The 26721-nt window shown below is 41.8% G+C and overlaps 1 protein-coding gene across 2 annotated transcripts in view; it reads left to right on the plus strand.

Moving 5' to 3' along the window:
* Positions 1-12399: 12399 nt before the first annotated feature.
* Positions 12400-26721, plus strand: part of TMEM135 (transmembrane protein 135) — a 164038-nt gene continuing 149716 nt past the window's right edge. The window contains exons 1-2 of one of the 2 annotated variants that reach the window (XM_088140544.1): positions 12400-12730; positions 24502-24629. In XM_088140544.1, the coding sequence (XP_087996670.1) occupies positions 12590-12730; positions 24502-24629 (269 nt within the window). In that variant the 5' untranslated portion in view covers positions 12400-12589. The remainder of the gene's footprint in view (positions 12731-24501; positions 24630-26721) is intronic. The other variant, XM_088140545.1, reaches the window with a different exon arrangement.

Raw genomic sequence — 26721 nt, forward strand, 5'->3', positions numbered from 1 at the left:
GCCTTTTTGGATGTCCCTATGGTACATTAACTTCCTCATTGACTCAGTCATAGGAAGTGTGTCTGTACACACCAGGCAGGTCTTGGGTCTAATCAGGATCTCTTTGATACAGAATTCCACACCTATGTCCCATCTCATTGAATACACTGAATACAAGTTGATAAAGTCATGCCCTTGTGACCTCCAGTCTGGACTATTGCCCTTGAAGAGTACTACGAAGCTTCAGCTGATACAGAATGTGGTGGCATGGACAGTTACTGGTGCTGGTTACTTGGTGGATGTGACACCACAGCTCCGCAACCTGCATCGGCCCCTGGTGTGCTTCCAAGTGCCATTCAAGGTGCTGGTTCTTACCTTTCAAACCCTTCATGGCTTGGAACTGGGTTACTTACGGGACTGTCTCTCCCCAATTGTCTCTGCCTGTCCTACCTGATCAAGCAGGAAGGTCATGCTCTGGGTATCATCAGCTAAGGAGTGTTGGCTGGTAGGGCCCAGAAGGAGAGTCTTTTGGGCCATGGAACCTGCCCTGTGGATCATCAACCCCCCCCCCGAGATTAGATTGGCCCCTTCCCTGTTGGCCTTCCAGAAGGTCTTGAAAACATGGTTTTGTGCCCAAGCATAGGGCCCTGGGCATGGGATACAGCCCGCCTCCTGGCTGTGTGGATCATTGGTTGGATAATGCCCAGCTGCTATGTGTTTTATTTTTATTTTTTATATTGTGTATTTTATGTGATTTATTGTAAGCCGCTTAGAGTCATGGAAAAGTGAGAAGGGTGGCTATATAAATCAGTCAATCAAACAAATAAATAAGGTGTATGGCAACTGGGTGTGTCACCAGTGATTGTGGTTTGCTTCTTCATACCTACTTCTGAGTGCACTGGGGAAACCTTTGGGAACTCTTAGAATCAGATAAGTACCATGTTTCAATATAAGGAAACTTTTAATGACATTTTTAGCTCACTAAACATTTTAGCGAGCTAAACAGCTGATGCAAAACGTGCTTTTCCCTCCAAGAGAAGGTGAGGGTTGGACATCAGGCTTAGATATAACGTGCCCATTTAGTTTTGGCTTGGTGCAATGAATGAAACACAACTGAGTTTTTAAAAACATGATTTATGGATTAGTCCAATGGGTGAATCCAGCTAATTGTGGCTTGTTAAATACATCATGGCATAGTTGGCTATGTGAATCTAGTGGGGTATGTTCTCTTTCTCTTTCATCAGTCTGACACTTAGAAATTAAGGAACAAAACTTCTCCAGGTTTAGAGAGTACCGATAAAAACTTCATCTGCTTAGTTTCTGTATGTCATTACTATTATGGGGTGGTTTTTAAAAAAGCCAGTTATAGACCAACAAGGTTCCTGTTACATGGCCCCACATGAGGTTATCCCAGACTGGTTAACCAGTCTGCCTAAGACTGGCTCTGTGATTAATAAAACACACTTCTCTCTCACGCAGCTGGATAGGTCTCTAAAAATATTCTAACAATATTAACAGGAGACATAATATTGTTACTAACTCTTACATGCTTAGTGCTGGTATTGGAATTTTTTTTTTAATTTCCAAATGAAAGACTGATCTCTCTCTGCACTGCCATCATTCATTCATTCATTCATTCATTCATTCATTCATTCATTCATTCATTCATTCATTCATTGTAACAGTGAATTCTCATTTGCTTACAAATTAATTCTCTGGTTTAATTACAGACACAAACCTTCCAAAGTAGCTTGGCTTCATAATTTGAAAGCTAGCAGTCTATATCAAGTGATGCCTTGTTTGGGTGGGAATTTCTTTCTGAAATACCAGATGAATGTAGAAAGCCTGAAATAGTAGACTGATTACATTCAGGATGTTATGCCACTTAGAAGAGTTAGGTTTTTCTCTTATGGTATGTGCTGAAATGAACTCCTAGTTTTCTATTTCTATTTTTTATTTTTTGCTTTTTGACAAACATCTGTTTTGTCTTGGGATAAACACTGGGTAAAAAGAACAGTTGTGGCGGGCATATAAGGACATGATCCAGGTAAAGTTAAGAAACTGAACGCCCATATTTTATTTACAAGGGGGGTGGTTGGTGTACCACCTCATTCTGAAAAAAGTCCCATCAAAGAAAATCCATGGAATGTAGAGGTTCAGAAAGATACTACTTCATTCTGAGTCTGAACTTGACATCCCGACCACACCCACCCCGAGACCCACTTTGTGATTAAGAAAGTTGCCCAATGGGGCCTCTTTGATGAAAGCACCCGTGATATGCTTTCAAAAGTCCCAATGGACCCATTGGCTCAAAAAGTTAGAGTGTCCTGAGTTAGAGCAACAATATGAAATCCCAATTTGTAGATGCAATTTTACGAATTAGGATTGCCATCTTTTTAACACTGCTATTCTTGTGCCTTTAATAGTAGCTTGGGCCTTTAAGAACAACAGGAAGTGAACATTTTCCTGGGGTGGAAAGAAGTGATAATAAAAATGACACTGTTCTTTTTGGCCATGGATTTGGGGTGAGATTGGCAACCAAGTGCTGGTGTGAGTCCAGTTAAAATAAACAGGCAAGCCTTTGTTAATTTGATGCGGTAGATTCTGTGCCCAAAGGAGAGAGAAGCATGTCCCAGCAGAATGGTGTAACTCATGCTCACACTAGAAGCATGAGAGTTTACCAGATGCATTAATAGAGAAGCCATGCTTCAACTGAGCATAACCCAAGAATTTGCATGTCAACTGCAGAAAACAGATTAAAGATCACACTTTAAATTCACAGGTAGATTCTGGCCATCTGGACAAAACAAAGCAGCCTTTAATCCACTCCCACCCCCCTCACTGGCTCTGTTTATGGTGGCCGCGCATCACTGGAGCAACACAAAGCACCTGAAGTACAGCAGTGAAAGTTTACTGCTCTTTTCTTCAAGGTTTATTGAAACCTCTCCACAGAGGCCCTGTTATGGAAGAACGTCTGCTTCAAGGAATCCCAGTCCCCCTACTGTTGACATTTGAGGGGTTGATGAATGCCACATAAATGGGTCTTGGGTCTCCCTGTAACTATATCCCAGAGGATCACAGCTTAAGAAGCTGCTATAGACAAGGATCTAATCATAGTAAACTGGGGATGAAGTTCAAAGGTGAGATGTTAGGAAGAAAGGTCCTCCCATCACAGATTTCTTTTAGTTGGAAATGTCAGGGATCAGATTCTGAATCTTTGGCATACAGAACATGCGTCCTACCAGTAAGTTATGGTTCCCTTCTTTATCTATTCTTCACTCAAATAATATTAAATTTAGTTGTCATTAAATTCAGTTGGGGACTGAATGATACCTCCATTTATATCCAGAGAAATTTCTTTGGGCAGAGACCCTTCCTCTCTTTCCATGAAGAATTGGAACTGTGTTATAAAAGTAAGGTTTTTTTAAAAATCAAATTCAGCAACAGATAGGCCAATTCTACTGCCTAGTTCAACCTTTCCCATCCACCAGAGGTATTGGAGGTGCAATTCCCAGATCTCCTAATTCTAACAGGTGCCAGGTGAAAGTGGCTGTCTGGCTTTAATGTTTTTTAGTTTCATTGAGTTAGCAGTCCATGGATTATTGGACCACTCAGGGTAACCTTTGTACTCCAACTAGATATCTGTAATAACCCAAAACCAAATTAGATATGGGAACATGTGAAGTGATTGCAAAAGTGAGGAGATACTCTTCAGAAGCTTGGTTTTCTGGGTGTAAAAAACTAAAGTGTTCTTCCCTAAATATGATGAACTACAGCTCCCTACTGAGCGTGAGAATGCATCTGTTTGGCAACCCAAACCCAACTGTTTGGCAACAATTTGCAGAAAACGGAACGAGAAAATTTACAATTGGTTAAATTTGTCCTTGCTGTCCCTTCACTGGAGGACCCCTTAATGTGTCTCAGTGGGGCATTTCCACTGACCCAGCAAAACGTATGGCCAAATCTTTTCAACACCATGACTAAAATTGGCAAAACACTAAACTGGCTTCAGGCCCCGTGTTACCTTGTTTTTGTAATGGTTGTCTTTTGCTAGATTCAGTTGTTTTGCACCACAAGCAGAATGAAGGGCAACTCAGTTCAGTGGACATTTTTCATATTACGTTGCATTTCCTTGTGAGGAACTGACTTTTTATTTCCTTTTTAGATCCATTCTGTAAGTCAGGGGACAGTAGAAGTTATGCTTAGAATTGCAATGCCATAGTTTACTCCTCCTGCTTTCTGGATTGCTCTTCTTCCACTATTTCAGGATCCCAGCCACAATCACCGGTCCTAAAGCTGCTACAAACCTTGGCAAGGAATTTGCCAGTAGGATTTTCCTCCTATTTCCATTAGTTGTGAGGAAGTTTTTTTTAAAATAGGATTTCAGCAGCAAACAACATGTTAACTCTCCATGCAGTCCTAAATCTTGATTTGCTATTTTTTTTAGTAGAACATGCAGTGACAAGTTTAAGCATGTTGTTTGGGACCTCAGTTTCAGAAGGAGCTGATGGTGTTTTCAGACAGCAATTCAGACCTTCAGCGTGGTATACTAGACTTTTTGAACCCCAATCCCCCCATTCTGAAATGGTTGTGTTGACACATGTCAGAATTATGAACAATCTCTTATTTTGCAAAGAGTTTTATTTATGGCAGAGGACGATTCAAACATTTTGTAAGCCTGCCCAGGAGAATGGTGAATAATACTGGTGGTGTACGTGAATTTTAGTGTTTGTTTTTCATATTTCTCACAGGAATGTTTAACTCTTCAGGGAGATACTTTGCAGCCAAAATAATATGGGAAGTGGTAATTTAGGTCCTGTATGCCAGAAACTCAATTTTTTAGTTACTTTGGCCCCCTAGATACATCTCTGGGGTATTTTTTTTTAAAGAAGCCTGAGAAAATTGTACATGCAAACACGGGAGGATTGTGATTTGTAGACTGAGTTTAAAAGGCATAAAATGTGTTATTTATTATCCCAAGCTGAGACTTAGTTTTCAATGTAGTGGTAAAAACATTGTGCTTAGACCAGTGTTTCTCAACCTTGGCAACTTTAAGATGTCTGGACTTCAAGTCCCAGAATTCCCCAGCCATTCTGGGAGTTGAAGTCCACTCATCTTAAAGTGGCCAAGTTTGGACAACACTGACTTACCCCACTTGCCCCAGTATGAGAACAGCCCACTAGCCCTTTTCATCCTCAACTCTTCCCCAGCTGACCCCAAAAGCAACCTGGGACCATCTCTTTAGGTCTGCGTCAAAAGTAGTTTTCCAAATTTAGTTGGCCCAAATGATGCTATGCGGTCTGCCTGCTGTGATTTCTTTTGTGGTATGGAAATATCTCTACTCCTAATGGGAACAGTCCCTATGCCCCTACTCACTGCTTGTTGCTGCCCTCAGCCATGTTGTCATGGGCTGTTGAACTGCCAGCTGAGAGGTGAAAGGCTGAACTTTTTTCAAAAACAGCTAGCGGATCACCTTCCTCTCTCTTTTTTTAAACCAGTAAAACTGACAAGAGTTCTGCCAATTTCTCTTTTTAACCCAAGTAAGTGGAAGGAAAGTAAATATGTGGTTCCCCCCCCCCCCTCCATTGGTCTACTGTTAGACCCAGCAGATAGAAGGTGTCAAGTACATGATAGAATCAAGGGAAGTACAAATGGTCTATGAATGGAAACCATATATCCTCAAGACCACTCATGGGAAGGAAAATGATGGTTGGTCTCAGTGCATAGTTGGAGGGATAAAAATGCAGGGGAATCCACCAAATGGTAATCCCGTTGGGCCAGAACATCTACCCCTATCCACACCAAACTCTTCCACCATGTTTCAGCCCAGGCAGAAACAGCTTAAGTCTGCTGTGTGGAAGATCCCCTAAGATAGCAAGGAGAGTCTCCATTGCTCCCCCCCCCCCCCATATTTGGAGGGCCATTTGTCCAGCATGTAGGAGTCAGTGTTCTCCATAGTGGCTCCCAAGCCAAAGAAGAGGGAAACTTAGACACATTTGGAATTTTGAGAGCATTATTGTGGATCTTTTTATAGAACGGCTGCTGTTGGGGTGGTTATCTATTTATGAAATAGGCATGACTAATAAAACACTGATTTACTAGAAAGCAAACTAGAGATTGCTCCATACAACCCTCTTAAGCTGGGCCTCCTGCAGGATGTTCCATAGTACCTCTGGTTACCTTGCCTTTTTATGGGAAAGCAAGTATACCTTCAAACCAAATACTGCTGTTTTTAGTTTTTAAGAATGCTCATTAGGGCTAAATGGAGGCTAGATACATTCTTGAAAACAGTGAACATTGGCATTACCACATTGTATTTTGGAGCATGCGATCTTCACCTTCCTTTTTAAAAAAAACCAAGTCATTTTTAAGAAGTCATCTGAGACTGGAAACCTCATGGGTTTCCGCTTTCTGCCTTGAAGAAAAGAGTAATGGTTTGCTTGCATCTTCACCTGGACTTTTGAATAATTGTACATGACTTTGTTTCTGCATCCTTAGCTTGCTTTATTCTCCTTTATCCTCCTAAGCATTGATACGGTACCATCATAGGTTTATGAGAATTATGCCTAAAACTGGCAGGTTGTTAAAATGAAAGGTGGCAAGCAAATTTAACAAGTAAAGAGTGCATTGAATATTTACTGACTGCTAATTATAGCAAGTTAAGCCCAATACATTTAGTGGACCCCAGACAGGGAAAGGCTGATAGCTAAGTTGACTTGATTATGCTAGACCATGTTTGCCTAACAATTGTTTGTGGAATACCAGAATTGACAGGGTTTTAACAACATAGTAGGCATTTGTTTATAATCTATAATGGTTTATGCTTCATAAAGGCTTCGTGTACACTGCAAACTTGGTCACTGTCAGGTTAGGCCCAAGTCAATATAATTCAATTATGGAGTTACATCACATCATGCACCAGTATTATGGTATTAACCAATCAACAAAGGTTGTTTTGAAGATCAATGATTTGTGAAGCAAAATGTGGGTGAAGATGCAACCTCCATGTTAACTGGTTTTTGAATGGCTTCCTTCTTCTTGCTACAATTTAGGTTGTTGCAGTTTCAGATGAAGGAGTTGCACAAGTTGGTTGTTCATCTGTTTGAAAAAAAAAATATCCTTGTCTCTGGATAGCATCTCTTCCTTTGGTGTGCTCCCATACTTCTTTGGTTATACAGAAAAGATGGGGAAATAAACAAACAAACAATGAAGGGCAGTGGTTCTTTGGGTCCTTTTGGATTCTTTAATTATTGGCAGGTGGGCTAAAGTATTTTATCAGTTCTCAGAAGTGGAAAAATATGATTTAGAGAAGGAGAGGGAGGCCCTTCACAATACCTTTGTTCAAAAGGATACACATTTATCATTGGAGAAAATCCAGTTTTCTGCAAAACTACAGGATACTGCTGTGAATAACAATTCACCCCTTATTTATTTTGGAAAAATGACATCTGGAAAATGGGAATGGTTCCAGTTAATTCCCTTACCTTGAAATATCAGTAGCCACAAGGGTATTTTGAGATCAAATTCTGCTTTTAAAAGGGAGAGAAAAGAATAAACAACATATAGCCACTTGCCATAAAAACTGCCTTCCAACCATGTGAAAGGTCTTTGGGGTTTAATGCTGTGATTTGGAGGAAATTCAGAGCAGAGGCTGATATTTTTTCCCCTCAAGGGCCCCTTGAATGTAGAAGTTACTGTTGAACCACTCCCAATAGTGGGATACACCAGCCAAATACAGTATACTTTTTCTCTTACTATTATATAAAGCAGGGATAAACAACCAGGTGCCCTTCAGATGTTTGAGACTTCCATAATTCCTACCTGCATGGCTCATGGCAAAAGATTGCAGAAACCAAGGTGAACCACATCTGGAAAGCACCAGGTTGCCTTCCTCTGGGTAAAATACCAGCCATCTTTCTTTAACCCTTGCTGTCCAGATACGTCAGGGTATCTCCTCCCAGATTTCTTGCCAGTGTACCCCAGAGCTGGAATTCTAGAAGCAAGATGACTGATATATATGGTTGGCCCCAATTGGAGAAGTTGGTTTCCAGCAAGGCTGACCATTCCTTTTTGGGCCAAAGGTCCCACTTAGCCATTGGGTGGTGTGTCCTCCCAAATGAACATGGCCAAGCCAAAGGAAGAACTAAATGCAGCATAATTTAAGTTTAAATATAAATTAAAACACAATTCATATTAATACTTATGTATTGAATAACAATTCCCTCCTATTGCATTACCAATTGCAATGTTTCTATACAGGAAATAGGGTTCTCACCTGACTTAGAGAAGGTGCATAGGAGCTGCAGTTAATGGTTTTGGACATAGTTGCAGTAGTTGGGATATCTGCTTTTTTGTGGTGGTGGTAGGGCACTTCCAAATGCTCTGAAGTTAAACTTTAAGCCTATGCTTTGATGTGTTTTCTTCCTCAAAATGCAAGATATTAAAATTAAGAAGAGCATCGTATATATATGACACTGTAGTAGCCTAAATAAGAGGATATCAATGCTTGGGTAACTGAAGAAAAAGGTATAGTGGGACATCAACCTTAATTAATACTAACAATTCCAGAAAGGAAGGGCCTTATGACTTTAGCATGGCGCAATAAATGTCTCAAGACTATGTTGAACCTTCTTAAGTTCCTCCAGCTTTTAGGAATTGTGGGTGCATTTAGGCACCTTATGCCAGTTGTGTGTACTATATACCACCTGTGACAGTTTTTGTCATTGCCCTTCTTTACAAATAGCTATAGTCATTGTTGCATGACCTATATATGTCTGGCAGGGTCACTCCAGTTTTACAGCATCAGTCCAGAGGAACCTAGCTGTCAATCCACTACAATTAAAACATGAACGAATGTGGGTCAACTTAAAACTTAACAGCAGGTTCCTATTCATGTTTGTTCAAAATTACAGGCAGTCCTCGACTTAAGACCACAGTTGGGACCAGAATTTCCATCCCTAAATGATGTGGTCGTAAAGCGAGATGTCACGTGATTGCATCGCTTAGCAACCGCAATCCTGGCAGTCCCAGTTGCTGTCATTAACAATCGCAGGCTGTTAAAGGAGCACCCACCCCAATCCAAGACATTCTGGGCTTGGTCCCGCCCAGCCCCAAGCCTCAGTAAGGTAAGGGACTGCCTCCAACTCCTCCCAACTGCCTATTTCCCCCCATCTCTGCCCTTCTGACCACACTGCGCTCTGCCTTGCAGAATGCAAGCAGCCCCAGAACTGTGCGGCTCTGGGGCTGCTTCCATGCCCTGGGAAGCCACAGCCACCTCAGCCCAGTCCCAGTCCTAGTTGCCCTTGTCACCCTGCACTCCGAGACGCCTGCCGCCCTGTGCTCTGCCCCTCCAGCTGATCTTCGCCGTCTTCTTGCTCCTGCTGCTGCTGAGGCATGCCTGGCTCAGTTGCTGGGCTGGGGCTGGGCTTTGAGCTGTGAAAAAGAGAGCAAAAAGCAGCCCCAAAGGCATGACACACCACAAAGCCCCTTTGCACCATGCTCCTGGGCAGGGCTGGGGCTGGGCTTTGCGCTGTGGCTCTGGGGTTGCTTTCCGTTTTTTTTTTTCGCAGCACAAAGCCCGGCCCAGCGGCCAGGCCGGGCACACCTCGTCAGCAGCAGGAGCAAGATGGCGAAGGTCAGCTGAGGCGAGGAAGTGCAGGGTGGCAGGGAGCCAAAAGGGCATAGATGGGAGAGATAGGTGGGTGGGGGGAGTTGAAGCACCCCTGTGGTGTGGATGGGTTGCCAAGCATCCAAATTTTGATCATGTGACCACGGGGGTGCTCCAACGGCCATAACTTTGGACACGGGTTGTACGTCCCTTCGTTCAGCACTGCTGTAACTTCAAACAGTCACTGAATGAATGGTCATAAGTCGAGGACTACCTGTAATCTCACCAGGTTATTTGTTGTACAGAACGGAGGTTTGACTGCAGTCAAGAAACTGTTTTATCAGATTAGCTTCTACTGAAGTTGTCTTATTTCATGTATATTTGCAGCTGTGTACAAAACTGGATACAGTACACGGCAGAATGGAGTATGTGCTTTACGAGACATGTTTTACGTCTCTCAGATCAGTGCCATGCCAAGACCGAATCAGATGGACATCACCTGGAGGAAAACGTAAGAGATGCAGATTTTGTAAAACTTGGTAGAACATTCCATGGAGACTTGCAGGTACCAACTTGGTGGGAGGGGCGTCCACGGGGGTCCGTGTGATCGCATATACAAAAGCAGCAGGGCTTCTTTTGCAACACCGTGCCCCCATGGACACCCCTCTTGAACAACGAAGCTGGTGATGATGGGATCAGGGGAAGGGATCCCATCCTATTGGACCTGTGAGTCTTCTTCTCCCTGCCTGATTGCTGGACATGGGTCCCTGCATCTCTTTTGGCCTGGCCTGCAAAAGAGAATGGACAGCTAGCTTGCCCAGAGCAGATGTGCTATTAAGATGGTTGATCTTCTAGGAACTTGGTAGTCATATGGCAAATAATAAAATTCTGGCAAGTGGGGCATATGTGGGGAGCAGGGGGGAGGATCTGAGTCCCCCAACCTTGCCCTGTATCACATAATGGAAAGTGACTGTTGGCTTTTCTCACTATTAAGAAACACTGGGTAGGAAAGTATGCCTGGGAACCCATCAACCACTGTCCTGAAACTGTCCTGCATTAAACTGTGTACAGGCAGCAACACTGCCTCAACTTGTTAGCGAGATGCCATAAATGTAGCCCCTGGGAGGGGCACACAATTTATGTCAACATACTTTTCTGCCTGGCAAGCATGGGAAGAATGTACTTTAACAGAGTTGTCTTAAGGAACAGCAATATTTAAAAGTTTCATGTATTTCATTCACAAAATCTGTTAGTTTTGTTACCAAATTAAAATTTTAATCAATCACATCGGTTCAATTGATTACCTTCATTAAAATTTGGTTAACGAATTAAATTAAGGATGAGTGACTGGCATTTAATTCACCTCAGAGGGTGGCTGTTGTGGGGAAAATAGGAGGAGGAAGGAGTATTAGGTATGTTTGCCACCTTGAGTTATTTATAAAAATAATAAAGGCGGGGGATAAAAAAATCTAAATTTTTTTTAAAAAATCTGCCAACGTGCCACGTGTCAGTGTGAAAAAGTAGATGCTCCTAAATTTATTCAGTTCAAAGGGGTAACTAGAGTTACTTACATGAGCATTTAAGCAACCAGGCTGATTTGCACCAGCCCTGCCTGGTAGAAAACTTGTTTTAGTCACTACTATAAATGCTCCTAGTCCACTACTATACTATAAATCCTCGCCAAGAAAATTGCAGGGACTTGTCCAGGCAGTCGCCAGAAGTCAACACTGACTCGAAGGTACACACCCACACACCATAATCCTCGCAGAGTGTGATTATGATGAAGAGGTCCCTTGGAAAATAAATTTGACTTTTATTTGTACCCTTACGCTACCTTCCCCCACCTTGGAGCTTTCTGGATGTCTCTACTTGCGCATCCCATCATCCCCAAACAGGGATTCAGAACCCCAGAAAGCGGCTTGTCCACCCATTCCAGAGGGTGCCAAGTTGTAAAAAAAATGGCTAGAGAGAAAGGATGGTGAGTGGCCAAACAGATCACAATAGGTGAAATAATTCGTTGATGTCATCTGCTACTCCTCCGGGCTTTGGACGCCCTCTGGGCAGGGCAGGGCAGGGCAGGGCAGGGCAGGGCAGGGATTCTCAAGCGGTCACTTCCGACTCTTTGGACCATTTTCCAGGACTGGAGCCCCGTGACGGCTGGAGTTCTTGCAAGGCCAGGCTCCTTAAGATCACCGACGGTTGCCCTCTTTTCCTGTGGCCTTCAGTTTTTCCAAGCGTCAGGGCACAAGGTCAGGCACCTCACCCAAACGATGGCAAAGATAAGCGGGAGCCCTCGCGGCCCGGGAGCCTAACCCGGCCACCAGACGCGGGTCGTCGAGGCTCGTCTCGATCGCGCGCTCCGTACACTCGCTGCGCCCCAGCCGTTAAAGCGCGGCGAGGACAGGCTGCAAACTGCCCCCCCCCCCCATTAGCATGGGAGGAACCGCCGGTTCCTCCTACCGCTTGCGTTTCTTGCAATTTTTGTTGGCTTATTTATTATGGGTCCTTGCAGGCATCGCGTCACTCCCCCCAACCCGGCCCCACATCCGCCGCGGGGCACCCGGTGCCAGGCGAGGGCCCGCCTGGTCACGCTCTTCCCCTTCGACGCCCTCCTTCGCACCGCGCTCGCCCGCCGACTCCCCCGCGCCGGCCGCCGCGGCGCTTTTGCGAAACCGCATCCACGTGCCGGCCCGGGCGCGAGCGCGTGGGCGCCCGGGGGCGGGGCGGGACGGGCCTCGGGCGCTCCGTGCCAGCGCCTCCCCCCTCCCTTCGCCCCTTCCACAGGCCGGGCGAGAGCGGCCTCCGGATTGGCTCAGCGGGCTCACGCGAGGCGGCAAAGCGAAGGGGCGGAGGGAGAGGTGGTTGATCGCGAGTAACCCCGGCGGCCGCCGCCGCTCTCCTGACGCTTGCTCGCTCGCGCCGCCGCTGCTGCTGCTGCTTCTTCCTCGGGGGCGCGCGCGCCGTCCTCCAACGGCCCCCCCCGTCCCCAGCCGCTGGGCCAAGATGGCGGCGCTGAGCAAGTCCATCCCTCACAACTGCTACGAGATCGGGCACACCTGGCACCCCCACTGCGGGAGGGCCTTCATGCACGTCACCCAAGGGGCGCTGGGAGAGTCGCTCCGCATCTATGGGACCCTTTACCTGGTGAGAGGCCCCGCCTTCCTGCCCCCCCTCCTCACCTCAGGTTGGGGAGCTGAGGGAGAGGAGGATGTAGGTGGGGTGGGAGGAAGGCTTGGGGGGCTGGAAGGCCTGGGGATGGGGATCCCTGGCAGGGCGTTTGTGGGGCACCTGGAGCTGGCCTGGAAGCTCTTTGGGTTGGTGCAACTGGCCAGGACACCTCCTAAAATATACCAGGTTAATGCAAGCCTTGTACTAGATCTTTCAAGCGAGAGGCTTAAGTCTGCTGTGTTATTCCTGTTGGCTGCTATTCTCTAAAAATGTACCCATTGCAATATAACCAGATGTGTAATAGACTGAATAAAGCTTTCTCTCTTTCTCTGATATAATGGAATGATATCTATACCAGCTGTGTATATATTGGTGTATACATGACATAGGACCAGGTTAGTTGAGGGACTGCCTTCTCCCAAGAACACCTGCCCGCTCCACACGCTCCAGGTTCCTTCTTTTAAGCCTTGTCATCTTATGGGGCCTAGGAGATGTGTCTTTTCTGTGGTTGCCCCGATATATGACGGACCCCAACTCTCCTTGATTTTGGAAAAGCCCTTAAGACCTTGCTGTTCCCCCAGGCATTAAGAGTGGGTTGAGTGGGAGTCCCCCTTCTGAGGTTTGGTTTGTTCTGTGGTTAGTTGCCATTTTACATTTTAGCTTCTGTATTTATGATATACTGGTTGTTTGTTGTTAGTTTTCATTGCTATTGTTGTTGCTGTTATTCTTATTATTGTGTGTTTATATTGCATGACGCCTAGAGTCACATTGTTTGAGTTGGGTGGCCTTATAAATCTATAAATCAATCAATCAATCAATCATACTTGAAAATGCTTGGTTGATGGTATATCTAGTTATGGGCATGTGCTTTTGCTCTTTTTCCCTAAAGAAGTGCTTTTTTAAAAATTAGATTTAAGCTGTGCGAGTCTTCAGATTCCAAGGCAAAAAGGTGCTTCTGAGTCTGCAGGGTTGTGGAGGTGATGCCCCTCTGCTGCTGCTTAAAGGAGACATGCTTTTTCCTAGGATCTCATGACAGCTGCATGATCCCGGGAAATGACATAGTTCCTTTAAGGAGTTGCAGGCAGTACTGCGTTTACATCCCTGTGCTGTCTGAAACACATTCTCCCCTTGGGATTTGAAGTGCTGCAGATTCCTATTATGTTTCTGTTTCACCTTTCCTGCAACGAAGCCAAAATGATGTGATTTGTGGTTTCTAAGGGGATTCCATCTGTTATTAAGCCCATAGCTATTCAGCTTCAATAAGTTGCTACAGCAGATACTTGCACTTCATACTTGTGCAAATGCTGACTAAACAGCAAAAGATAGTGAGGAATGTGGGGTATATACCAAGAGTTTGAATTAAGAGGAATAAGTACAGGTAGTCCTCGAGTTATGACTGCAATTGGGACCAGGATTGCCATTGCTGAGTGATGCACTTGTAAAGTGTTGTTACCCAAGATGCATGGGTCCTTAGGTGGGAAGCGGAGGGAGTCTCAAGGAGTGTGGGGGTGCTGCAGGGGAGGCCCTGGGAGGCCTGGCTCAGGCCTGTGCAAGTCAGGGGAGGGAGTGCTTGGTGCAGCACAGGCTCAGAAAGGCCAGGGAATGAGGTTGCGGGGTGCATGCGATTGCAGAGAAGTTGAGGAAAGAGAGCACGGGAGTGTGTGTGTGGAGTGCAGGGAGCCTGAGGAAGGTGGGTGCAGGGTGCATATAATCGCAGAGAGGCTGTGGAAAGAGGGCACAGGATGCATGTGATCATAGGGAGGCTGTGGAAAGAGAGTGTGGGGCATGTGCATGCATGCGTGTGATTACAGGGAAGGTGGAAAGAAGGCATGGGGCACATGTGATTGGAGGGAGGCTGTGGAAAGAGGGCGTGGGGTACGTGTGTGTGTGTGTGCGCGCGATGTGGAAAGAGGATGGGGGTAGTGTGTGTGTGAGATTGCAGGGAGGCTGTGGAAAGGGGGTGCAGGGTGTTGCGGTTGAAGGGGTGAAGGAGGGTGTGGTGTGTGTGAGCGAAGAAAAGCGGGGGGCTTACCCTAGTGACTTGCAACCTTCCTTGCTGGCTACCCACTGACTTCGCTTGGGGGAAGCCAGCAGGGAAGTTTGCAAATGGCAATCATGTGATTGTGGGCTGCTTGACAACCAGTTGTAAGTGTGCCAAGCACCCAGATTGCGATCACTTGAATGGTTGCTGAATGAATGGTCCTAACTTGAGGACTACCTGTAATGTTGGGAAAGTATAACTGGTCATTGGAAGAAATTTTGTTGTTGTTGTTCAGTCGTTAAGTCGTGTCCCACTCTTCGTGACCCATGAACCATATTGTGCCAGGTCTTCCTGTCCTTCACTACCCCCCATCTCTTTAAGAATTTGCCACAGTATTAAAACCTAAATTGATAACTAAGATATAAAGGCTAATGTATCTCAATTATCTCCCTAGGTTTACATAACACTCACTGCCTCCTCCAGACCTTCCTATGAGGACTAAATTCCTGCTGACCTTTCCTTCCCTGACTCTAATCTCTCAGTTCATCTTTGCTTAGCTCAGGGAATGGTCAAAGTTTAAAGCTATCATCAGTTTCAACATTAATGGTGTGCGAAGACCTTCACTAGATTCTGTTTGGCTTCAGTTCATACAAGGGAGATTCATTATTGTAATGAGGTGTAATAGTGGAGAATGCAAACTGAGAAATAAATTCTGTTGTTGTATAGGTGTTCAGATTATTAGTCTGTTTATTCCTGTACGATTTATTCTGACTGGGATCTGCTTCAGAGTAATAAGCAGAAGCATTTGCCATTACTTGCTACCTGATCGTTTCAGCTGTATAAATACTAGAAGATGAACCTTGGGTGGAGTTTATAGAACCTCCTAGTTAAAAATTACTTCCCAGTTTAAAACTTTAATGGACTCAGTGCTCCAATTAAAACATCATACCAAGCAATAACGCTTGGTATTTTTGATTTAGTGGGATGTGGGAACCCAGCCATTGTGGTTTGTAAATTAAAATGTATGGTTTAGCAAGCTGTGCAAACTTGTTAGCAAACTATGAATTAGCATAAAATGTGAACCGAGCCAGTTTATGCATATATTGTGATGAGCAGTTTTTGCCTATCATAAATTCTTGGCATGCCATTTTCAACATTGCTGATAGTGTCATGGTGATAGATACAGGAGTAGATCAAAAGACCAGTTTAAAACAAATGTTTTACACTGAAAGGTTTCAAATTGAATCCTTAACATCTTAATTGAAATGTTGCTAAGTTGTATTATATGTACATAACCCTCATTGTTGGCTATATTGTTCGGGCTTATAGGAATTGTGACCTAAAAGAACTGGAAGGCAACAGTTTATAACCCATAAGTTGGGCAGTGGTTGTGTACATAGATATCTGTACACCGTTTCACTGTACTTGGGTTCACACCATACGTTAAGCCATAAGCCATAGTTTATAAACGAATAGCTCTGTTCATGCAGAATACAAGCCAAAACCCAGCAAGCTGTATGAGATACGTATGAATCCAAACAGTGGTTAAGGTTGGACAGCTTACTAAGCTGCTTTCAGTTATTGTATATACATCATAGTAACTGGGTTTCTCATTTTGCTAAGGTGTGGAGTGTAGCTTACAAACCATAGTTGGTGAATTTATGGAATATGTTTAGCCAAAACCAGACCAACTGCATTATGGGCAAGTGCAGTGTATGAGCCTAATCTTAAAGACTTAAGCTTGAGCAAGTTTGCCAAGGCTGAGTAAATATGGTAAGCACATTTAATTTAATCATGGGTTGTGACCTCTGTTTTGAAGAGAATCAGCAGTTCTGAAGAATATAAAGGAACCAGCATAGACTTGTGATTGTAGCCTCTTTTCTGACTGTGATTCTCTGAAGGAGATCAAAATAATGTTGCACTCTCTCTTGATAGAAAAGTACGTGATGTGGGGTGTGAGGGGTTTACATGTTACAGGTCTATTGCATGATCCTCTTAATGTTGTTTATTGAATAAATCATTGTTAGCTGGGTTTCCATAGTATGCTAAGCCCAATCAACGTTATGGCTGAGGCAAAAATGTTAATCAGCTTACAGACAGAGACACATTCACAAAGTTTCTTCAGTAATCACTTTGCTACAAATGAGATTACCAGTTGGGTGGGGTGACTTGTGTGACTGGGTCTCTTGACAAGCCTGCAGCGTTCTCTATTATGAGATCACACCATGGAGAAATGGCTGTTGTGCATACATTTTAGGAATGAGTTCAGACACATCCTGGAACTGTAAGAAACTTGCAACAGGCGGATTATTAACTGTATCTGAACTGACCTTGTACCCAAAAATGACAGCCATGTCTGTTTGGTGGAACTGGCTCCTCCTCCAAGGAGTCTTGTTACTTAGACCTCGCCATTAAAAAGTTTAGAAGTTCTGTTCTTTCACTTATCTGAGAAATGTAACATCAAAGATGATTGAGGCATTTTGTAAATGGATTGTGGGGATTCTTTTTTGTAACAGTACTTACATTTTGGGGAGGGGTGTCCATGTTGAAATTTAGCTATGTAAAATGTTTTTTCACAGTAGCTGGCTGTATTTACATGAACTTAATCTGATCAGCTTTACAAAAGTTACTTGTGAAAGGACAATGTATCAAGGTTCAGCCCTGGATTGTACTGTAGTTCTAAAAAGTGATAGGAAACATCAGATTTTTGTTTATAACTTCTTTTGAAAGTTTCTGTAACACATGATGGGCATCACATGCAGCTCCTGTCAGTCTAGTTTTGTAGGATGAGGCATGATATGCAATTGGATTATTGAGACTTTAAAAAAAAATCAAGTGGATGGTGTGTGCTGCAAATACCTTTTTGGAACTTGTCTGTTAAGGATTTTGAGGACATAAATGATTAAATAACCAGAAAAAAATAGGATGAATTTTGAGATCCCTTGAAGTAGAGAGCTTTTTAAAATAATTACACTTTAGGAGTAATTTGGAAATACTCAACGGGAGGAACCTCCAGCTTGTATAGTTTGCTTTTTCTCACTACATGTGATGAGAACAGGAGCAGTATAATTGTAGTCTCCCTGTGAATTCAGGGAAAGCATAGTGCCTCAGTGGAGCCTTTAAATCCTTTTACATGTTTGTGAGAAACATTCAGTAAAGATTGTCATGGAAGAGAGCTTATCTTATCAAATAGGTTGTAGAGCTTTTAATAGGTTTTATATATGGGCAGCACAACTTTAGCATTGATGTGGTTCAGAATGTGTATGCAGGTATTGAGATTCTTAAATAAATGGATGCAGTAACTGCTAAGTTTATTATAAACTGATAATTTTATTGCTTAGCTCAGCATATATCATAATACTAAATGAATTCACCTACAATAAATATTTATCAGCATCCTGTGATTACAAATGGTAGAACATAGCATGTTGATAGCTGACACCTCTTCTAAATGATGTTACTGAATTGGAATGAGTATGATGCTTTCCTTTTATTGCAGGGACCAATAAACTTTATTTGTGATTTTATATTAAGCCTTATAACTATTCTCTGTATAGTTTTGACATCAATAGCTAAACTAGATGATGCTTTAATGATTCTAAAGAAATCTGTCAATTTTAAATGGATGCTTCAAAATGGGGTTATTCTTTCACTACTTTTTATATCTTGCATTGAACAACTTTAAATAATATATCATGGATAAGATTAGAAGGGAAAACTAGTGTTGCATAGTTATTAAGATAACTGGGCCATGAAATCCCAGGTTCTAGTCTTCTCTTAGGCACAAAAGCCAGCTGGGTGACCTTGGGCCAGTCATTCCCTCTCAGCACTAATCAGTGTCAGGCTCTGTGACAAACTGGCTGATAAAAAAAAAAGATGAGAATGCAGTTGTCTGTTTTGCCTACCACTAAATCATTTTATTCAATGTACATATAAAAATATTTTGGATAAAAATATCCTACAATATATGTTTACTGTATATTATTTTGTGAACCAGGGTTTTCTTCCTGAACAAATGAATGTCTTCTATAATCATACTGAATAGATTACTGGTTGAAGTTCTATGTCCTTACCAGAAAACTTGCTATATTGAAAGTGGGCTATTTCTCAGTGTAGATGTTCAGAATGGGGCTATTCATGGATTTGAAAATACTTGTTTTTTACGACCCCCCCCCTTATAATTGCATCACAATGTTTTGGAAATAGTCCTGGGAAAAATGAATTCTAGACATAGTTTTCTTATTTTCTCTGATATCCTTTTCTTCTGAGCTTCTGAGATACTTTCCTGAATATATTTAATTTTATGGTTTAAATAGGTCTAGTGTGGGATGTGTATTTTCTACCAATCTTTTCTTCTTCTCCTGTTACAGATTTGAACTTCTATAAGTTTGAACTTTGGCTCAAACTGTATTATTTTATCTGTCTTGATTGTTTCTTACTGTAAGAAAAAGAAAAATTGAGGAAGGAAGGCCATTCTGGAAGTTTTCAGAGAAAATATTTTTCTTTTTCAGTGCGTGAACTTGCATAATTAGCTGTTTTGTACCCTGAACATTTTAATGGAATGTGATTACTGTAGAGTCTGTCAATTGCAACAGGCAGAAATCAAATGAAAAAAAAAAAGTTAAGCAAGAATAAAATATTAGAGTCTCCTTTTTTTCTTCTTTTGGGTATATAGTGTTATGGAGGATATTCAGTCTTAATAAATGCATTTGATGTTCTGCTGCAAAGTATATAAACAAGAATCCAGGTATCTATTTATTGTTTGAACTTGTGTTATAAATATGTCTTAGTTAATACTTACAAGTGAGAAGTCTGTTCCCCTATGTTTATATAAGTGATTTGTTCAGAAAGTGAGAGGATTAAACAGTGTAGGGAAAATAAATGTCCTTCTCCATTATCTCTGAATGGACAGGTCATGCACAAAGAAAATAAAGTAATAAATTAGTATGCATGTCAGGATATTCTAAGATGGGGAAGTAACCAGTCAGCATTTTAAAAGACCATATAGGAAACAAAGTGCCTTTGTACATGCAAGAAATGTAAAGTTTAACTATGTGAGGCAAAAGCTTACATTAAACTAGTGAGAAATGGATACATTGTGCTATGCATGTTAATGAGTACAATAACCATCCTACAGAACAGATCTAATGAGCATTGCTGAATAAACATCTCTTTACCTGTTGCCTGCCTCTTTTCATTGGGTGTGGAATTGTTGTTCTGCAACAGATTGGTGTTAAAAGAGGTATTGGAAATTATGGTTCCTAAGCAGTTATTGAAATGAGATCTGAACAATTTTGTTCTTATTCCCTTTCTCTTGCTAACCCCCTTTCTGATCCCAGCTCAGTAAGGAGAATTGTGTAAAAAAGGTAAGTGTGCTGGCTGAGATCCAGAGACACCATCCTTTTCCCAAATTGTGAGAATTAGTGAAGGGAACTTGAGTGAGCAGGTGGGTCCAGCTGAGTTTTTATTCTTTCCAATGAAATGGAGTTGGGTGGCTCTAGATTTTTACAGGAGAATCCAGCCTTATATATGCCAAATATTTATGGATGTCCTAGTGTAAAAATATATATCTAGATGGAATGGATGGACACATAAAAACCCATCCAGGTAATTCCCTTATAAGAATTCTGTTCTTTAAAGGCTTTTTGGAATATAGGAAAATAGATAAAGGCATGTGGGGATGATATTATTTGTGGGAAGGGAAAACGTGCAAAAGTAAACAAAGGTTTCAGATAAGGAGACTGCAGGAACTAACAAGAAATTAAAGAAAGAGGTAGTTGAAACAAAGATTGTTTAACTCCAGCTGCATCTCCTCCAGTGCTACCAACATACGTATACCCACAATTATCCACTGGTGGGATGATCTGATGCAGTGTTGCAGGCAGTGTAACATCATGTAGTTCATGAGTTGCGCTGGCTTCCAGGTGCAATTCAAGGTTCTGGTTATTGCCTATAAAGCTGCACATAGGATAGGGCCAGGTTTCCTGCAAGACTGCAATAGTATCTGCCTGTCTCAGATGCTGTAACAGAGTGGACATGCTTTGGGTCCTTTGTCTAAAGCGATGCCATCTGACAGGACCTAGGAAATGTGCCTTTTCCATTGCAGCATCTGCTGTATGGAATGATCATCTCCCCTTCCCCGATATACAGTTGGCCTTGATCCTCTGGGTCTGTAGAAGGGCATTAAGCACTTGACCCTTTCCTTAGGCATTGGGTCTTGGATGATGGCTGTTCCTGTCTGGAAACACGTGGTACGTGCTATGGATCCCTGATTGCCTACTGGCTGGGATTTGAATTAAAATAGTTCAGATACGTATGTATGTATGTATGTATGTATTTGTTTACTTTATGCTGCCCAGAGTTGCACTGTTTAAGTTGGATGGCCATATAAGTTTCTTCAATAAAATAAATAAAGCTATTTGATTCAGATCAGGTAGCTTGCCTTAAATGTAGCAGTTACTGGCCAATGTAAGCCCTGCAACCTGGGGACCTTGCACAACTTTGTGTCAATGTCTTAAATGCCTTTGGTGGGATGTTACCTGTATGTTCTAATTGGGTTAAAATTAGCACTTGTAAACAACCTATTGAAACTATCCAAGAATATTACAAACAGCTTTTAAAAGTGTTCAAACAACATTCTGGCATTCCAGCACCATTACAAATGGCCCCACAGTTTGTTAAGGCTACCTGCTGTAAATTGTTTCTTTCTGGAAGTTTCCACTCAAACTAAACTCATCAAAGGTAATTGGGAAGCCCAAACTACTGAAAGCTGCTAGACAATTAGAAACAAACAATAATAAGTCATTAGATACACAGCTGGAATAGTGGACTGGACTCAAGCAGAACTAGAAGCCCTGGATAGGAAGACCAGAAAAATAATGACAATGAATCATGCTCTTCATCCACACAGCAATGCTGACAGACTCTATTTACCAAGGTGGGGCTAGAATGTTGCAAGTGCACCAGACAGTTGAAGAAGAAAAAAGGGCATTGGAAGAATATCTGAAGGACAGTGATGAAGATGCACTGAAGCTAGTATACCTTGAAGGCTTACTGAATACTGAAGAGACCAAACTGGCCTACAAGAAAGGCCAAATGAAGAACAGAAAAGAGATACGGCAAGGCAAAGTATTACACAGCCAGTACACAAAAATACTAGCAGGCAAAGCAGATAACAAGACCTGGCAATGGCTAAGAGCAGGAAAGGGCTAATTCTGGCTGCATAAGATCAAGCCTTGAGTACAAATGCGTATAAAGCCTGAATCGAGAAGACAGCAACAGACAGTAAATGCCCCCTCTGCAAAGAAGCTGAAGAAACAGTGGATCACCTAGTTAGCTGCTGCAAGAAGATCACACAGACTGACTACAAGCAACGACATGATAAAGTAGCCACAATGGTGCATTGGAATATCTGCAAGAAATACCACTTGCCTGCAAGCAAGAACTGGTGGAACTACAAAACAGAGTAATAGAAAATGAAGAAGCTAAAGTGCTCTGGGACTTTAGAATTCAAACAGACAAGCACCTGCCACCCAACACCTCAGACTTAACAGTTGTTGATAAGAAAGACAACTACGTCTGGATAGTGGACATTGCAATACCTGGAGACAGCAGAATAGAAGAGAAAGAGCTGGAGAAAATCACAAAATACAAAGACCTGCAAATAGAAATAGAACAACTGTGGCACCTTGGGTGCAATTCCAAAGCATCTGGAGCACCACTTGAAGACCATCAGCATTGACGAAATCACCATCAGTCAGTTGCAAAAGGCAGCTTTACTTGGAAAAGCTTACATCCTGCGACGATACCTTTAATATTATTAAACAGCAACATCTGTCTATCCCAGGTCCTTGGGAAGCACTCCATAGGTGAACAAAAATGCCAAATCCAGTCTAAACTTCTGGCTGAATGTGAGACCAACCATAATAATAATAATAAAATAACACTTCATGGCACTCCAAACCACATCCTTGCAACAAATGGGGAAGTCCTTGTTTTAACCATCTCGTTCAGAATTTCCTCTGGATGGCAGATGATGGGGGCACAATTATTTCCTCTTCAGTCACAAAGGCTGGCAGCTGCATCCTACAAACCAACAAGCTTGTTTTTGGTTTGGACAAATGGGACTTTGGAAAGCGCAGTGCCGGCACTTTTTTTTGCAGCCTCATCAAAATTTTGAGGAGCCCCAATAACTGGTAGTGGGTTGGGGCTTGTCCAATAGAGCTGCCTCAGGAGACCTCTGTTTTCACCTGATTCTGCTGCCTCTGTCTCTTTTTCAGTAGAACCTCTTCTTAGTGGATGCTGGACCCTTAATGTCCCCCTTGCTTGTTTCTTCCTCCCTGGCTGCTTCTCTTAATGATAATAACTCCTGTGGGGTATTGATAACCCATCTGTCATCAAGTGGACCACACTATGCTAGTCTGTGTTTCACCACCAACAATCTATCAGTTACTTTTGACTGATCTTATTGTCTGCAGTTAAACAGAGTACTGAAATCTGTAAGTCTTGCCCACTGCTGCTAAATCCACCCTGGGGTCCAGCATTGTGCAACTAGGCCAACAGGTGTTTGTGAAGGTCCACAGGCAGAAATCATACCTCTAAGCTTGGTGGAAAGGACTCTTCCAAATTCTTTTAACTACTGTACAGCCTTAACAGTAAAGGTTACAGGCCTGAATTCCTGCTTTGATTAGATAAACCACACATTAACTATGTCCCCCCTCCCCTGCCATGATGAAATGTTTTCTATTATTCTGCATAGGTTAACTGAGAACAGTAATGCTTTCCCACACTTATGTGCTTTGCTATCTGAAGCATTGTTGGCTAAACATTGCTGGAATAAGGATCAATAAGATGATATCCTTAGTAACGATAATTTTTCTTGGTCTTTCTGTCAAGAGTGGAGTGATTCTAGCTGTTTAACATTTGAACTTTTTAGATATTCTTATTGCTTTATTTATGTAAATTGTAGAATTTTGGCCTAACTTACTACCTGCCTCTGTAGGGTATGCTACTATCCTGGGAGGTATAGGAGGGATCAGTATCAAGGGTACCACACTGTACTTTTTAAAACAACATTTACTGCAGCCATGGATATGGCCATCATAACTACCTTTATATAATAACGTTTGTGGTGTTTTCTTGTTTTTTAAATGTTTTTAACAATTTGTAAACCACCCAGAGTGGCTAGGAGTTGGGTGGCAAATAAATTTAATAACAGGCCTGGATAATGATGCTTTCCTTGCTGACATCTTAAGTTATACTTTTGAGGAAGTAGAAGGGATGGAAATGTAAGGAAAAATAAAGGCCCTTTTCCATTATCTCTACATAGACAGGTCATATACATGGAAATCAAAGTAATAAATTAGTATGCATGTCAGGATATTCTGGGATGGTGAAGTGACCAGTCAGTGTTTTAAAATATGTAGGGAACAAATTTCCTTTGTATAAAAATGTAAAATTTAGCCATGTAAGGCAAAAACATGCATTAAAACAATGAAAAATGAATGCATTAGTCTTGTTGGAAAATTGGATTCCACTTTCTTACTGAAGAAATATTAAAAAAAAGGTACATGGGAGAATGAGACAGGTATTTAATGTCCCCTAGTGGGGCAAATTAACAGAGTGAACATTAATCTGGGACAGGTTTTATCTCAGTGTTGGACATGTTTACAGTGGTTTTTCTCATTCGTAAATAGGGTTTGAAAAGTTAAATATTTAATATTTAAATAAATAAATAAATTTGAACTGATGTGCGAATCTCTTTCAGATTGCTGCAATTCTCCGGAAACGAAAACTTGATTATTATTTGAACAAGCTGCTTCCTGAAATCCTGCAATCAACATCCTTTCTTACAGCAAATGGAAGTCTCTACATTCTGTTTTTCTGCACTTTAAGGTGATTTGAACATATGGTTTTGACTATATCAGATGATGATGAAATAACCTGTTGTAAAACTAATGATGGCTTCTAAATTTGTCTGATATTTTTAAGGAACAAAATGCACATATCCCTTCTAAAGAGCATCTCCCCGAGCTATTGATGAAAAATTGTGATCCCATCCTATCCTTAGGCATTATTTGCTGAGCTCACTAATACAACATTTGTTCCTTTTTAGTATCCTGGACACAGCGGACACAGTGCTGTTTCCTATTTGTTAGCTAAGCAATGCTTGCTTTCCAACTGGGACTATCCTGTTGATCTGTTTTAGCAAGTCCATTTTTCTCTTGAAATATTTAAGCTCATTTTTAGAAATCTCCCACTGAATCTCCTTTAACCCACCACAACCAAGATATATTTGCAGCTGTTCCCACCAACAGCCTCTAAGTTCCTACCACTAACTTCTGACTATACTGACGACTTCATGCCTCTTGTGATAGGCTGCCTGCTGGCAACCCACAAACTCTATAAATCCAGTTATCAATTATTAATGTCAGCACATTGCTGATATCCAATAATAGTCTATTACTTTATCAGTAAGTGTCATTTTGCAGGAATGAGAGTTTTGTCTATTTCATCTAAACCCCAATCCACAAAATAGTGCCAGTTTTCATATAGTCACAGGCAAACAGAGTGATACCAGATTGGTACCAAAACAAGAGGCAGGTGGAAACTATTCCTCCTGTCCAAAGGGAGTGGCTTCTAATTCATTGTGCCATGTGGGTGGGGGACATATAAGAATTTGAACCTTGATTTCAGTATAAATAGCGCTTGGGTTTGGTGCACAGCAGTTGTTGGAATTTTTGTTGTTGTTGTTGATAATGCCTTCATTGCCTTTTCTACAGTGAATCCACTTAACAGAATGTTTATGCCCTTGAAACTGTATTATTTCAGATCCTTGCTTAGTTGGTCAAGAAAAGCCTGACAAAAATAAAATATGCCTTTAAGAGAATTGCAAAGCAATACAAAGATTGCAGAAATAAGGCTGGAATTAATAGGTAAACTACTCAGTCATTAGATGACTGGAGTAGCATATAAGCCTAGTAAAATAAATAAACAAGAAAATTCATAAAATAGATATCACAAATATAAAGAAAACTTTATTTCAAAGAAGTTTTCTACAATATAGATAATAAAATATACATTACTGTTGGCAGATGATAGAACTCTTGTGCCTCCCTTATGAAAAAGGCCTGATTCATAAGCTTACTAATCTGAGCTCAACTGCCATGATTAAGACAAAATTTAATATTTTTTGTGATCCTGCTCTAAGTTGCTTGTGACCTATGGGGCATGAATCACAGTTTGAGAACTCCTGTTCTAAGAAATTGTGGAGAAGAAAACAGTCTCATCCATCTCATAACAGTCTTAAATGTTAAGAGGAAATGTTAAATGTCCTCTTAACATTTAACACAGGCATTAACTCCAGCTGGCTCATAGGAAGGATCTCTAAAGAGCAGTGTTGTCCAAACTTGGCCACTTTAAGATGAGTGGATTTCAACTCCCAGAATTCTTAAAATGGCCAAGTTTGGACAACACTGCTAAAGAGGGAGAGAGGAACAGAGAAAACCACTAATACAGGAGCCAGCTCAGCTGGTTTCATCTTCCATTACGCCCAAGCCTTTACTACTAATTGCCCTATGAAAAGGATCCTAGCAATTTTCTTATTTTTACAGAATATTTACTGTATTGCATTTTTATTTACAGTTGTGTGTATTGATTGTTGGCTGCTTGGGGAATGTCATCCTGAAAGGGGAGGACATACATTTTAATAAATAATACATTAATTGAATGCTAATGTAAATGTTCAGCTTAGAGTTTTCTCTTGTGGTAACAAATATGACTTACCACTATGTAAATGTACAAAATCCTTTGTATTAAGGTAATCCTTTGAAATATAAGGCAGTAAAATTAAAGTTCCTCCTGGAGGTGTTAGAACTATGAATGTTATGAGGTTCTTTGAAGTGTTGTTAAGAGCACTCCTGCTAGACCAAAGAGGAGGGAGAAAGCATGCTTAGTTCTTCCCACTACAGCTTCCCACGTTGTTCCC

Source organism: Python bivittatus, unplaced genomic scaffold (assembly GCF_059951505.1).
Source record: "Python bivittatus isolate LINGU-HERP-01145 unplaced genomic scaffold, Pbiv_v1 ctg000340_np1212, whole genome shotgun sequence".
Lineage (NCBI taxonomy): Eukaryota > Metazoa > Chordata > Lepidosauria > Squamata > Pythonidae > Python > Python bivittatus.